Here is a 16,284-nt window from a genome sequence, read left to right as displayed (position 1 = left end):
ACGTTCTTTCTGCTGCCTTACACTTTGCTTACTCTTGGGAAAGAACAAGCAGATAAATAACCCTCCTTGTTGCTGTAGAGCTACATGACACAGAAAGTACATTATAGGTATAGGAAGAGCTCTTGCTCCCTTTCCTTTCCGTTTGTAAGTCAACAGTTTTGGGATTCCCGGTATGAGAAGGATGTAGACGAACTTGAGCAGGTCCAGCTGAGAGTCACCAAGGTGATCAGAGGCTTGGAGTGCATGACCTGTGAGGTGAGGCTGAAGGAACCGGGCTTTTTTAGCCCAGAGAAGAAATATTTAGGGGACTTAAGAGCAGCCTTAAAGTACTGAAGAAGAGATACAACCCAAGTGTATGGCAGGAGAATGGGAAACAATGCTCATAATTTGAGATAGGGCATGTTCCAATAGGATATAAAGGAAAATTCCCCACTCTGAGGGTAATGAAAGATCGGAACAGGAGAAGTTGTGGAATCTCCATTTTTGGAGATTTTCAAGACCCGGCTAGACAAAACCCAGAGATACCTGGCCAGAAATCATGTTGACTCTGATTTGAGCAGGAGATTGGACAAAATGACTCCCTGAGGTCTCTCCTAGTCTGTGATTCTAATGTGGTCCGAAATCAACAGCTGTAGAGGCCAGATCTCAGCACTGAAAGATGCCTCTAAATAGGAAGCCCTTAAATCCCACATCCCGCAGTTCAAGAGCAGCCAGTCTCACCATCTAGTGCCTGTTACTGCATGAACAGTGTCTCAGATAGGCTCGTTAGCTGCTACAGCAAAACCAGCTCTTCATTAGTCAACATTCTCACTGCAGCACACCTATATCTCATTTTCATCTTGGTTACCAATCTACTGAGTTGGTTTTCCAGAGATTTGTTGTTTCTAATGATACGTATCTGCAGCTCAACAGTTTGTAGCTGCCTTTGAAAACAACTCTGTCTTCGTTCAGGTGCCTGGGTAGAGCAATCTACCTACTGTCTGTCTGTCATGCAAGACATAAAACATGCTCGCCTGGCACCAGCCGGTGGCCTGACAGCGTACATTGCCAAACTGGTACTGGATTATTAGGTGCTGAGGTTTATCCAGGCTGTTTATGTCTTGGCCAAAGAATTCTATCAGGCAGCTGAACATTTTAACAAGTGTGCAGTATATTACAAGTCATAAGACAGATTAGATGCAAACAAGCGCTCTCCGAATTCTCTTACACACCCAGTGATGTGCCCATCAGTCTTCCAATCTCTACTACATAGAAATTTTCCAAGTCTTATTCCCTGAAGATGAAAGGAGATAGAAGCGCCAGTTCTTGAAGGGCAACGCTTTCACTTGCAAGGTGATTTTCCAAGTAATGTTAGAAACTCTGCCATACATGTGGCTTTGGTGACAATTAAATTAAGTTGATGGACTAAGCTAGGTTTTCAATTTATGTGACAACAGTAATAATATTGCATTACATTTATAAACTACGTCGCACTTCAGGCTCTCTAAACCAATTTGCAAGCAATTACTTTAAACGTACTGCTATGTGTATTGCTACCCATGTATTATAGATGGGAAAGAAATCACAGAAAGTGTCAAAATGCCTACAGGTGTGCAGGAAGCCTTGATCTAACCAGAAGTTGCATCCAAATCCCCTGAGTGCTAGTCCTCTCCTTTCATGAGAAGATTACATGTCTTTTCATATCTCTGCCTTTTTCTGACAGATATTTTGTTTCTCTTAAGGCTTATGCCTCTATACAGCCATCTTTCTACTTCTCTCCCTTAAATAATTTCTTAGGTGTGCATGCTATACAGTTGACACAGAAAATATCGTGTGCTACTTGGTAAGAAGTCTAAGCCAGTTAAAATTAATTGCCAAATTCTGCTTTCAGTGAAGTCAATGGAAGTTTGACCATGGCATCAAGTGAGACAGGCCAAATATTCAAAATTACAGGAAGCGTAAGATGGAGGGAAAGGCAGTGGGCTGTTTTGATACTGGAATAGAGGAAAATCGAAAAATAACAATCATGTGTCCAGGTGAGTGAATAGACCATATATGTCCTCTGGCCAATGCCCTTAGGACAAGAACCAGAAAGCAAAATGAAGTTAATTATACAAATGCTCTGGCAGCTGGCTTTGGCAGCTACAACATGCATTTTTGATGAAATGCTTCCCAGATCCTAGAGACAAGCCCATACTAGCCCCCAGAATTCAGATACTTACACAACTGCAAATCACAACGAGACCTGTGGTTGTTCCAGCTTCCTAATGAGCTGATCAAAAAATCCCAGCTCTGATGCCCCAAACCTTGGGGAAGTAGGGGCTCACACCCAGACACAGGCATAGCAATCCAAACCCAGTACTACCACACAGCTGTTTTCCACTGGAGTACCTTCAGTAGAGTACCTTTCTTAGAAGAAAACTACTACCAAAGTTCTGTCTAAGCCCAAAGTGGGTTGTTTTCACAAGCCATTAACAACATTCAGGGGAAAACTGTAAGGCATAAGTTGAAGGTGGCCTTTGTCTTGAGACAGCCACCTCATAACCTATAGCTGTGGGATTTCCAAGGTGGAGGTTGCATTCAAGCAGCTGAAAAGATATTGTCAGAGCTAACGTAGAAGTTGTTGTTTGTATGGAGCATATTGGTAGAAGTACTTTAGAAGTGTATTCAGATGCACCACCCCCCCACCCCCCACCCCCCACCCCCGCCCTGGCTCATCCTGGGCAAACAGAATTTCATTTTGGTTTGAGTAAGAAAATGAAAGTTTTCAGATTTGCTATAAAAGTGGTAGAACTCATTGGAGTTAAATATATGATTATCTCTGTGTATAAAACAAAATGCAGCTCTTGGAGGAGCTCCACAGCGTACAGTGTGAGGAGGGCGAGAAATGTGTCGGGGTGAGCGTGGGCTCAGCTCAGACTCTGCTCAAGGACGTAGGAGGAAACAGAAACTTAACTGACAATAAAATTTTCCAAAGGGCTAATTTACCCAAAGCAGACCGTTACGGTCATAAACAAGTCTCACCTAGAGATGGTGCGTGCTGAGCTGAGTCAGTGAAAAGTCTTCAGGGAGAGCTGAAGGCACATCTGGGCGATGGGCGCAGTGCTGCACCAGCAAGGAACCTGCTCTGCCACCAGTTCAGCGTGGGGCTTCGGGCAAGGGATTTCATTGCTGTTTCTGTCAACGTCCTTGTCTGTTCGATTAGGTTAGTATTTTCCTTTCTTAGTACAGCTGTCAAGAGTTAGTGCTTGTAGGATACTATACATTTCTTGGAAGAAAGACTATTTCACCTCCTAGTATGTTTTATAAAGGAAACAGTGACATCCATAAAGTAGACGACTGCCCTCAACAATATTTTTTCCCTAGATTTATGGCTAGCTTTTTCTTAAAGCACAGTTACATATTTCTGTTTCTTTAGCTGATAGAGCATTGGACAAACTACTCTCTCTCAATGCAGTTTTTCCTATATCCTCTTAAGCATCAGATCATCTGAGCTAAAAGGACGATTTTTTTTCTCCCGCAAACAGCAGTCAAAACAATATACCTATATCTGCAGGAAGATTTTGGCTTATGATTTCTATGCCACTGTTTTGGAATTCTACACGTACACAAAAGATCCACCTTCTTTCCTAACCCTAACTTACCATTGAAAATAGTTTATTACTAAGTCTGTTAAACAGGGTAATAATGGTCCCTTAAAAAAAGGTGAGAAGCACTGATGCTGGGTTTTTGACTCAAGCTCCGTGTGAGGATCTGTTAGGACGGTAATGGTGACTGGTTTTAGTAGTGAAGGAAAACAGATTTTTTTGTGTGAAGGAAGAAACAGTTGGCCAGATCCCAGGGGTTATGGGGGAAAGAGCTGAACAGCAGAACGTTTCAGAAGGAGACATTCCGCGGGTACCACTGAAATGATTCAAACCGTAATTAACTATCCCTGCTATCCCAACATACAGGTGCCTGTGCATTTGGGAATGAGATGAGTGTCAAATTGCAAACTGAGTCACTCGACAAACTTGTTTTACCCTTCCAATTATGCAAGCCAGTTTGTGACTCAGCATCTACATAAGTCTGTTCGCCACTGACAGGACAAGTCGGTTCTGCAGCTGAGTCAGTCAGAGCAGCCCTTTTCACGGTGATGAATTCAGCAGGCAGCCACCGTGTGGAAAATATTGTGGAGCCTTTATTCTGTGTGTAGTTACCTATGTGAGACAAAGTAAATGCATTTTAAAGGAGCGTAATCTTCAGCTCATCTTCACACAAGGAACTAATTAAATGGGGGAGACAAAAGCTGTCAGGGGATTACAGTGATTGGTGTTCATGGTCCTTTAACTAAAAGAGATTAGATTTTCTGTCCGATAGCTTTTTCTGCTGCTACTGTTGTGCGTTCGTCCCTTGCTTATAAAAATCATCTGGCAATTTGCTGTAATTGCAACTGTAGTTGAGAATGAATTCTTTTAACTGTCTTTGACTTTTCTTTCAAGGGTTGCAAATACTTTCCTACATTTTTGAGTGTGACAAGGGTGGAGGTGTCACGTCAGCTACAGGCAGTCACAGACTCATGCACACATTGACATGGGAATCTCTGCCCCAACCTGCTCCTGGAACACCAACTTTTTTTTTTTTTTGCTGTTTTTGCTGGCACATCTGGAACCGACAATAATCTTTCCTGACCCTGCAGGCTTGATCCTTTTGAGGTGCCAAGTATGAATGACTGTTGCCAGTGGTCTTAGCACTTGAAATACCTCACCCTTAACACCTATTGACAGAACCTCTAGGCTGCATTTGGAGCTGACAGTGAAGAACCCACTGGGGAGACAGCACGTCCCCTCTCTCTGCCTGTCAGAAATACATCCCATTAGTCTTGTTCAAAACCAGGTATCTTTACACCCATGCCCAGAGGTGAACCTCACCAATAGCCGCCAGTAGTTGGCATTATCATAATCCATGAGGCTGTGGATGAGGCCCCACTGGGTGAACTGCAGTACGAACACTGCAGGAGAACGCCTTAGCAAGAGATGCTCGTCGTTAAGTTACACGAGGCTGAAAAGATAGGGAAAAGGCAACAGAGAGTTCTGGTTTGCAAATGCTTTAATTTCATGCTGAAGGCTTTTCCAAAACGTTCAAAGTGGGTTTCAATACATAGCTGTATGTGAATACCAAATTGTCTGTTCTTCACAACAGCTACTCTGAGAGCTGCACCAGTCGTCCTCTACACGATCTACGCACATCCTGTGGGGCTCCAGATCACAACCCCTCCGCCAACAGTTTTCACAATGACTGGTGCTTTTCTTAAAGCTTCTGTCCCTGCAACCATTTGAGCATGTGAACATTTCAAGTTTAATTTTCTAAACTGAGTACCTTCTAATATATATATATATAAAATATATATAAATAAATATTTTCAAACATTTATGGAGAAAAGCAAATACAAACTAAGGGAAAAACGGAATCTTAAAACGCAAAAAGAAAAAAAAAGCAAACAATATATGTTACTTAAAAACAACAGCAAAAAAAAATCACCATTTTAAAAGCTTACTTAAAATTTTCCAGGGTCAGGTGACTTCTGAGTGCCTGGGTTTGACAATACTTTTCCAGGAGTTTTTGGATTTTGTCCAGTTCAAGGTTTCTCAGGCTGCACGGTGCTGAGGAGGTGGGGAGAAATATTACAATCTAAAACAGATAACATCTTTCTGCTGTACTCCTTGCATATGTTTGCTTTCCAAAATCAACAATTCTTTTTCAGGCTTTTAAATCACATGCCAAAAATGCATAGATGGGATGGCTATCACCATACATTATTAACATTGCCCAATCCTGGTTACAAATACCTGGCTTCCCGTGGCTTATTCCTTGCCAACTCTCAACACTCTGGGTTTGCTTTTTAATTTTGAGGATCTGGTAAATTAAACAATTTTCAGCTTGTGACAAATAAGACATTCCCAAGAATGAAACCAGCAAGCAAGACGACATTTATCTTGAGTTATCAAGAGCTCTGCTTTGAACATATACATTTCTCTATGGTGCTTGCTGTTGTGAAAAATTATGTTCTTTCTGCCCTAAACATAATAAACAATACTTTGATAAAGCTGAAAGTGAGATACATTGCATAGACTTATTAGTGAAAACTTTACTTTTATAGAGAATGCAAGAGGCTTATGTACGTTTAACTGGCAGTTACTGGTTTGCCTTTTCCTAGAGATGCATGGAAGGAACGGTTATATTCTTCCTTCTGTAATGATGCTAATTTCCTAAATATCCATTGCTGCCCCCTCCCTCCTTTGCTGTCTGCCTCACAAGCAATCTACAGCCTGAAATTTCGTAACATGAATTAGTACAACACACACCAAATAGACAAGTTGATGACTCCCTGATAGCAGCAACTCCATGCTTCTCCTGCTGTTATTTTTTACTTTTATGAACTGACTCGCTGTGCCTTAACAGATGAGTTTTGCCCTTGTGCAGAATACAGATGATAGATTTTTGTGGAGATAAGGATGATGACCCCAATGTCCTCTGTGCTTACTGCGGAGCGGGAGGTGAAATGATGAATACTTGTGCACGTGTGTGTAGGGGGGGAGCTGGTGGGGGAAAAGGCTGGTTACAGATAGGCTTCCTTGTACAGAACATTTTTATGTACCGTTCTGAAGAAATTAGTATTTTTAAAATGTGATACTTCTCTGACAGATAAAAAAAGAAACAGCTGCATTAAGCAGCTTCAAGAGTCAGACTTAAAAAAAGGAAAGTCACCTCCTCTGTCCTTACTCTTCCCTGAACATAGAAAGACAGTGAAATGATATACAGAGCCACTCAGTGGTCAAATCAATTTCTTCTAATTTAAGCTCGTGTATGTTTCTGACATCTTCTCTAGGGCCTACTTAAAGATGCATCTTTCATCGTTGCTACTTTCATATACCTTACTGAACACAATTAATAGCTGTATTAGCTGTGACAGTTTATCTATCTGGGGTGAATGAAGGAAAAACACCCAAAGAAAAGTGTGAGCAGAATACAGCTGCATCTTGGATAGTCTTGTAGTCTTCCCTAGTTTTGTTGCCTTCACTATTATTACTTCATTTTAGTGCAAAATGCATGACCAGAACAAACCTTTCCTATTACAAAAGTGTATATGGACACAAGCAATTTCAATTCACCTGGCAGACTATTATTAGCTCTATTTTTAGCCTGAAGTGGTAACTAATCACATTAGTGGAGGGGCTTTTATTTTCAAAGTGATGGCTTTGGAATAGAGAACTTCCCTCCAAACAGCAAGTGAGAGCTGCCTCTCCCAGACCCCCGCTGTGCTCTTGGTAGAGGTGCTCCGTCTTCTCCCTCTGCACCACATTTCTCAGATCATCACATTATTTCCGAGTCTCATCTGCAAGCGCTGTGCTAGTGACCCCTACTGGCTCTACTTTTAGGGTGCTCCTACACCACGCTAGGAAATTCTCAGTGGCCTCTAAATTAAGCTCATTAAATTGTGGTACACACCTAAGGCACATAGCTGTTATTCAAGCATACACAGAAGAGGGAGTAGTGTGTCATGGTAATATTCACACGCAAGCGATGGAGTGTGAGGCTTCTGGAACAAATCTTTGCGATCCATAAGCTGCTCCTAGACAAGGGACCATTAGTGCAGGTCACAGACCTACTCGGTTTGACAGAGAAAGGGCAATTAACATGATCAGAACCTTTAGGTTTTCACTCTGCCATCACACAACAGTAGTGTGCTCTAGAATACATTATTTTAGAAATGCTTTAGGAAGTTTTAATGAAGCTTAGTGCATAAGTCCGGCAGCATGTGACACAATGAAAACAAAACAAAAATATCCTAAAAATTCTGAAGCTGACATTAAGAAGAGTTCATGATTTTCAATCCAACATTTCATTTCCAGCAAACTGCAAATTACTCAGTACAACAGCGCCCTGTACCAAGTTTTTATATACCATAACATACCAAAGCCTAAGCGTGGCACTGCCCAATACTAAATGATGCCTGTCCTGAACCTTAGGCCAAGATAATTTTTCAGCAGTGAATTTCTTCAGTTGCAGTGTGATTTCAAATAATGAGATTCCTTTTTCAAGACAGGAACACTAATACACAGCAGCTTGAAGTGTATGCTTTCAATGGCAGGATACACAGTATTGTTTCTTTTCCTATTTTTTTATTTCATGTTCTTATTTCAGCTTTGGCGAAGAATCAGCAGCACAACCCTAAAAGAAGCTTTCAGATATTTGGGTATTTACACATTATAAAATCAAAGCAACAGCAAAGCATAGTTTCTAGCAGTCAGTTTAAACTTAACTGTGCTTGCAGGGGCTGTATTTCCTCTGTCTCAGAAGCAGCCCCAAAGGCTGCAGGCGGTTGCAGCGTGAAAGCATATTCTTACACTGGAGCAAAATCACAGTTCTGACTGCAAGGGAAAGAAATTATTAGAGGAGCTTATGCAAAAGAAGTTGGAGAAAGACGCTTGTGAAAAAAGTTTTTCATCAGACCTTTGAGGAAAGAAGCAAAAAGATCTTCCACCTGTTACAGGGCCAAAGTAAGGACTTCCTGAGGCTGTTAATGTAGGTAGGCTATAACAGCATTTGAGAAACTGCATAACATTACAAAAAGGCTTTTGCAGTGTATGTGATGACACAGCAAATCTGGGGAAAAGATGACCATGCAAGTAAAGAAAAGTAATTTTTGCAGCCTACTAAAAATGCTAAGTGGTAATGAGACCTCTGCAGATAATGATTTAAGAAAGCTGTTACAGTAGAAGCAACATATGTCTAAAGAAAATGCATACTTTTAAACAAAAAAGGTAATTTCTCACATAAAGGCATCAATTTCTTAATAATTTTTAAATTTCTAGCACTATTCTTTCCAGGCTAATGCAATATCAAACATTTTTTTCTTACTCTGAAATTGTATTTGTAGGATAAATCAATATTGTGAAGAACAGAGGAATTTCTGAAAAAAAAAAATATGGCACGCCTTTCCATTTTATCACCTTTCTGGGTGTGTGTTTGATTTATCCATTAAAATCGTTGCATCCCCTTGTTTGTGAGGCATGCATGTCTTCACTCTTCTACCTGAAGAGTCCGTAGGAAATTAAAAATCTCGGTTATGTCTTGCAGCGGACAGCCACTGTCATTCTTCCTTTGTTGGTCTACCTGCGTCCTCTACCCTGTTTATGTTCATTTCGGAGGAGCCACCAACTCCGTTCTATGGAAGAAGAGTTTCTGCAGGTCCAACTCTGACATCCAGTGGCCACTGCGGTTCATGACACGCTCCTGGGGTCTCGACCCTTTGAATTTTGGCTTGAAGCCATACGGCTTTAATCTCCAAATAGATTATTTCAGCACTTAAATCAACACGTTTATGTGATTTCCATAAGTAACCATCGGTTGTTTCAGACACTAATTATTTATCAACATGACTTCAGAGACCAAGACAAACGTAAAATATTTTGATAATAATATGTATTCAGTACAAACACCTTGAAATATCCTAGAATGCTAAATTATTCGGGAATGTTAATCACATAAGCATATTATCATTCAGTGATAATTCTCGCTCTATAAAATCTACATCCGTGCCTGCATGCATATTTACATCCTCTCCCACCCCCCAGTCACTTAGTATTCCTAAACTTGAAATGAAAGTGCCCAAGTACAGGCATCCATTTTGCAGGGATCTAACAAGAGAAACAAGGCCCAACAACAGATTTTATTTTTGCGTGGAAGAAGAAATGGAGATAAAGTTCATATAATTGAATGTAATTCTTCAAAGCTGGCAGCTGAAACTCAGTATTTTTCAGATTAAATTTGAAGTTAGGTAATTACTTGTAAATATTTTTTATTTGGCTGTTGGCTGGTAACTTTACTACCAATTTTTTCTTCCTAGAATTGGTAAGCTTGTCTTGTACTCTCAATGAAGTTTTTGATCAAAGCCAATAGACAGCGAAGTTTTTGTACACCTTTTCCCAGAGTTTTGGATGCTTAAATGCAGTGTTTTCATCTGGCCCACTAGCAAGCTTGCTGAAAATTTCAGGTTCACACTTCCCTTTTTAGGGTGTTTTTTTGAACTAGAACGCTAACATCTGTTTGGTTTAATTCAACCATTACTCCTAGAAACTCCCGCAAGAGATGGACAAACTCCTGGGCATCTTTTCTATTCTGAAACTTGACAGATTATTTTAATCAATACGTCTCCTGGCTTAGAGTTTCCAAGATAATTTGAAAACAGCTCGGCGATCAGCCCTACGTGTCACTGTATTGGCACTGAACATCTATCAAAAGTTAGCATCCTGCATACCATCCTGCTTTTTGTAAAGATACTGTTTAAAAAATAAATGACAGCTTTCCCATGTTCAAAATATGTCTTTCTTTGTCTTTCTGTATACTAGTATATATAGAAACTCCTGAGGAGTTGTTCCTTTGTCTGTTTTTTTCTCTCTTGGTCTCTCTGGAAGCAACTACAGAATGCAATTGCTGTATGCAGCTGTGTAAGCTGCTTCCTACTAAGTAAGCCTTGATAGCAAGGCTTGACTCAACAAATCCTCATAAAAATAATAATAATAAAAAATCATAGTCCTCATTTAGTACTTTGCACTAAAGAGTAAGAACACTTCAGGACATTGCTTTAACGTTGCTTTCTGTGGCTTTGGTTTTATAAGATGCTCGCTTTTAAACAAGGGGCTTAGAATCATCCGGGTTTTCACAGAATATTTCTGTGGATTTCTTTTGACTACAGGGCATTTACAAGGCCAGGAAGAAATAGCTCAGCATCCTATTGGAAAATTTCTGGCAATGTGTCCTTCCTATTTTAAAACAGGTAATTAAAACCACTACCATCTTATGAAAGCATGAATCACTTAATGTATTTTAAGCTCCACATTATGTAAGCTTATGAAGAGAGCTGGAGAAGAAAGACTACCTACACGGTGGATGATTGAATTTATCTCAAGCTCCATTTTGACCAAAGAAGATAGCCAGTGCAATTTATAATTTCTGTGGGGTTTATATCTGCTTGTGAGTTTAACGTTCAGTTAAAATACTACCTGCACTGTCAAAAAATCTTATCCAACAGGAATACCCTTGACCCTGCTCAACCACAAAGCTGCCTGGCGAAAAGGAACTCAGAGCTCTGCACCCTACCGAGGAACTGCGATGGGACCTACAGTCCGTTTCCTCAGCTGCATGTAAGAGACCTAACCTCCCCAAAATGCTTATTTTGGGAGGACATGAAGACGCTATGCGCTTCCTCAGCCTTTCTCCATATAGACTATAAGGGAAAGGAGCGGGCTGGGTTGCTCCGGGCACCTGCTGGGTCTTTTCCTGGTACCTTTTTCCTTCTCCAGAGCCAGACTTCCTGCGTCACCTGTTTAGGAAGCAAAAATGAAGTGCAGTTTATACAGACACAACGCCGGCTGTTCCCATGAGCAGCGCCCCGTGGCGCGGCCTGCAGCCTTTAGCCGTACCGGCCAGGCCGCAGCCCCAGGGGGAAGTAGGAGGACACAGAGGAGACTACAACTCCCGTCATGCCCTTCGGGCGCGTATGCGCGCTCCCATCGTGCACCGCGGCAGGAAAGCACCGACCTCCTGGAGGTGGTTTGGTTTTGTGTGGGGTGGGGTTTTTTTGTTTGTTTGGGGGTTTTTTGTTTGTTTGTGTTTTTTTTTAATTTTCCGTTCGGAGCGGACCGCGGAGCCGTAAATAAGCTGTGCCGGCCCACGGGCCGGGAGGGGAGGGCGGTTGCCGCGGCCCGGTTGGAGGGGCGGAAAAGGTGCCCGGCGTGAGGGGACGTCACTTCCGCTCAACCATTTCGCTCCGCTCTTGCCTGCCGCCGCCATGACGGACCGCTACACCATCCACAGCCAGCTGGAGCACCTGCAGTCCAAGTACATCGGGACGGGCCACGCCGACACCACCAAGTGGGAGTGGCTGGTGAACCAGCACCGGGACTCGTACTGCTCCTACATGGGCCACTTCGACCTGCTCAACTACTTCGCCATCGCCGAGAACGAGAGCAAGGCGCGCGTCCGCTTCAACCTCATGGAGAAGATGCTGCAGCCCTGCGGGCCGCCCGCCGACAAGCCCGACGAGTCCTAGCCCGCCCCGCTCGGGTCCCGGCCCCGGCCCCGGCCCCGGGGCGGTGTGCCGTAGGGGCGGGTTGGTCGGAGCGGGCGGCGGCAGCGCTGAGGCCGCCCCTCCGTGCGGGGCGCGGTGGCGGCGCTGCCGGGCTCCGCTGAGGGCGCCTGCTGGACAGCCGAGCCCAAGCCCCGGCCCCTGCACCCGCGGGAAAGTCCGAGGAGCTGCCCCAGTGAGCACGGGGAGCATTGGCGTCTGCGGCCCTCCGTCCTGCTGGTCCCTCCGCTCTCCTCGTGTGGTGGTGTTCCCTCGAATGACTCTGGCGGGGAGGAGTCTTGTAAAATGCCTGCTTCTGGACAGCTTCGGCTCTCTTAACTGTACAACCGTTAGGATTTTTTTTTAATGGAAGATAATAAAACTTACTGGGCATTTCTAATGTTTTGTTTGGTAATCTGCTAATAAGAGCCCTTCGTTCTAAAAGGAGTGGTGGTCATTCAGTGTTAAGCGTTTCAGTGCAACCTTGAAAGGTGCAAGTCTTGGATACTTTGCAGAGAGTATTTTCCCAGCCCGACTGATTGGTCCTTGCTTACCAAAACTGTGTTTTGAGGAGAGAGGAAGTTTGTTGACACGCAAAGGGTTTGATTTGTTGTTAACATTTATTGTGTGGGGTGATTTGTGCTACAGTGTAAGTCAATTGCTGTAGTGCTTTAAAACTCCAAAATTACTTTAAATAGCGTCTTCCTGCCTCATCTTCCTCACACCCATACCAAACCTTGATATTCTCTGATCCAGCTTAGTTTTTTGGGTGGTTTTTTTTGTTGTTGTTGTTTTTTGGGTTTTTTTACTAATGTTTTCTAGTCATCTAGTGGTTAAGGTTTTTTTTTTTTCTACATTATAATAAGCAAGTGTATTGTGGGGTTAGGCACTGTTAATATGGAATAGGTGATGCAGAGGCTTAGGAAAAGCTAAACTGTTTCGCGAGATGACTTCTCCAAATTTCTCTGTCCTTCCCAAGAGGAACATAAGGGTTACTCACAGCTACTCTGAAGTAAGATGCCTTGAGGTGACACAATCTCAGATCAGACTGCAAACTGAACTGGTGTTGATTTTGATTTGTCACATAAAATAGGCTTTCTATTAACTTGTAGTAAAAATAAGTTTTAAGTTCTAATGAATGGGAAGACCTCAAAGTAAAGCTTGGAGATATGTTGCTTGGAGAAATTAAGTGCTCTCATTTCTGATATGGAGCACTGTAAATGTGGGTGGGGTTCTTTTTTGTGTTGTGGTGGTGGTTTTTTTTTTTTTTTAACCATTGGAGAGGAAAGTTCAGGTTTTTGTAATCCTGTTAAGACTGTATGCAAGCTTACCAATGATCTTAATCAGTGATCTCAAAACGTTTGAGTGATAAACTTCTCAGTCTTATATTGAGTCTTATAAGCTATTCGTAATAGCATAATAAAATAAGAAAAAGTGGCCTCAGGAACTTGCGCGCATTCAAGTCAGTACATCCATCTTCTGAAGAATTAAAATACGGCATTTTTCCATTTACTAAGATGAGGGCATGGGTGAAGTGGTCCTAAATAAATTTTATCTGCAAGTTTCATGGGGAACAGCTCCTATTTTTCACTTTTCATGCAAGCTGCTGCAGGTAATTTGAAGAGCACCTGTTCCTCATGTACTGAGGAATGTGGTTGAAAGATTTTCCTTAACTGAGTTCAGGCACTTCCTAGTAGGCATGCAATGCAGTTTCACAAAAATAGAGCAAAATTTGTACCTAGATCAAGCACGCTTCCTGTTACTGTTACTCTTAATAAAAGTCTGTTCTATGACCAAATTGTAGGAAGTTGCCTTTTTTACAAGGGCATGTAGTGATAGAACAAGGGGTAATGGCTTCAAACTAGAAGAGGATAGATTTAGAATAGATATTAGGAAGTTTTTCGCTCTGAAGGTGGTGAGACACTGGAACGGGTTGACCAGAGGGGCTGTGGATGCCCCATCCCTGGAAGTGTTCAAGGTTAGGTTGGACGAAGCTTTGGGCAACGTGGTGTAGTGGGAGGTGTCCCTGCCCATGGCAGGGGGGTTGGAACTGGATGATCTTTAAGGTCCCTTCCGACCTAAACCATTCTATGATTCTATAATCCACTCCTGCACAAATTGGAACTTAAAACATATTTCATGGAAGATTTCTTAGAGTATAAACTACTAGCAATAAGCTTTATCCATGGATATTCTCAATACATTTTAAAATGTGAGCAACAAATATATGACACATAAGTAAAGATTAATGCCCCCTTGCAGGCCAGCTCTTCATTGTGAAGGCCAAAGAGCCTTCAGGGACAAGTCGGAGTTACATGGTGAGTGAACTTGCTGGTTCTGCTGGGTATACTCGTTCAAATCACAGTTATGTACGTGCCTCTGTTTTAGGGTGGTTGATAAAAGTTTTTAGCGTGTCCGTACTAAGTAACGATTGTGCAACATTACAAATGCTTTCTTAAGAAACAGAGAAAAACAAAGGAAGTTAGAATTCCTAAGAATTCAAGATAACTTGGAAGATAATTGGGAGACATTGAAGAGTAAGTTTCTGGACTACGGTATTTTTCGGAAATCCCAAAGCATATTTTAAACCAATGAAGACAGTGAGCTGTTTTACATTTTAGGCTTGGAAAGGGTAAAGCATCCTAAGAACAGAGTTAGTTACTTGTCCTACTGGGATGCATCTGGTTTTAACTTCTATCCTGATGGAAAGATGAAGGGTGCTCTTTATAAATTGTCTTGATACTTGCATTATGTTCATTTTACATCCAGGCAGTATGGCTTTAACTGGGCTTCCCACTGTGATCTGTGGCTCATTTTCCTGAGTTTCTGTAGCTTAATTTCACATAGTGTGAAGTCTGAGAAACGAACTGTTTCCAACATGATGTGCATTGTATTTGGTAAGAAGGAATTTCACCTGCTTTTGTTCTGCTAATTAACATAGCTTTGTAAATTCTCCATAGAGTAGAACCCATATGCACTTTTGCTTAAAAAATATAATAGATATTATATATAGTATTTAATGACTGTTTAGCTAAAAATACTGAAACAATGTTATCTAAGATTTGTGAATACAGTGAGAAGTATGAGGATGGCAGGTGAAAGGAGAAAAGTTTGCTGCTCTTGCCTTAATTATAAATGAGTTGAGAATGAACCAAGGTTCTTCTCATGCATGCAAAGCTTCATGCTAAGGCAGTTTATTTTACTTATGAATGGGTTATACTTAATCCAGAAAATATTGCCGTAGAAGTGCACTTCCGCCTCCATTTTTAATTATGTTTATTGCCATTCTCTTGGTAATGTGGTGGTCTTTTACTCTAGGTAGCATAAGTGTGAGGTTTACTAATTATTTTATAAATTAAGAAATCCTGGCAGTTTACTCAATTTGTATATTCCAGTTACTTTTCGTTATAAGTGATCTTTTTCTTTTTTTTTTTTGCTACACCAGAGGGCAGCAAATGATGCTGCTGTTCAACTGAAAGCACAGATAACTCATAGAATTTCACGCTATCTTGCAAGGTTCCTTTGAAAAAAATGGATGGATACTTACAAAAAATTGCTAAAACTTTCCAATAGGCAGAAATGCTTAGCTTTTTCCAACAGGATAGTTCTTACATTCAGAACATATATTTATACCTTTTATTTACCATGGGTGAATAGAGCAATATGGGAGCCCTGGGACATTACCATAGCTCTATAGTTCTGAATACTTTCATTTTTTTATTTTTTTATTTATCAGAATGATAGCAGTACATTAGTTAACATTTGCACAAAGAAACAATTGCACTAGTGAGTTATTTTCTGCACACTGTAAAACTCGGACCACTTTTGCTTTAGTCATATTCAGCATAAAACTCAATTGTTTTTTAGGACTATTTGTATATATTAAACATTCATGGATGATAACATTCGTGGTCTGTTTTAGCACCAAGATTTTACTTCAGCACATCAGATAATTCCTTTTTAAAGCTGAGCTATTTTAAGCATCACTGGTTTCTGAAACCTCGTCAGAGCTCTTTTGCTTCTGTGCTCTTACACCACTAATTCCATAGATTTTCGAAAGCAAAATGAAAAAAAAACAAAACGCCAGAAGCCAAAAGACCTATTTGGTTTCATAGTACGCAAAGGGGGCTTAAATGTGCACTTATAACTTTTATAGTTTTTTCTCGGTCTTTAAAATTTAACCATGCAATATTTTG

The 16,284-nt window shown here is 41.4% G+C and overlaps 1 protein-coding gene across 1 annotated transcript; it reads left to right on the top strand.

Annotated features, from left to right (window-relative positions):
- Nucleotides 1-11,561: 11,561 nt before the first annotated feature.
- On the top strand, nucleotides 11,562-12,481 carry SF3B5 (splicing factor 3b subunit 5). Its single transcript, XM_082480334.1, has one exon. It carries the CDS (start codon nucleotides 11,813-11,815, stop codon nucleotides 12,071-12,073), a length of 261 nt encoding a protein of 86 aa, XP_082336460.1. The 5' UTR covers nucleotides 11,562-11,812; the 3' UTR covers nucleotides 12,074-12,481.
- The last annotated feature ends 3,803 nt before the right edge of the window (nucleotides 12,482-16,284 follow it).

This window comes from Vanellus vanellus, assembly GCF_965231255.1.
Source record: "Vanellus vanellus genome assembly, chromosome: 3".
NCBI classification, from domain to species: domain Eukaryota; kingdom Metazoa; phylum Chordata; class Aves; order Charadriiformes; family Charadriidae; genus Vanellus; species Vanellus vanellus.
Note: the sequence above shows the minus strand (reverse complement) of the source record. Positions and strands in the feature narration are given on the sequence as shown.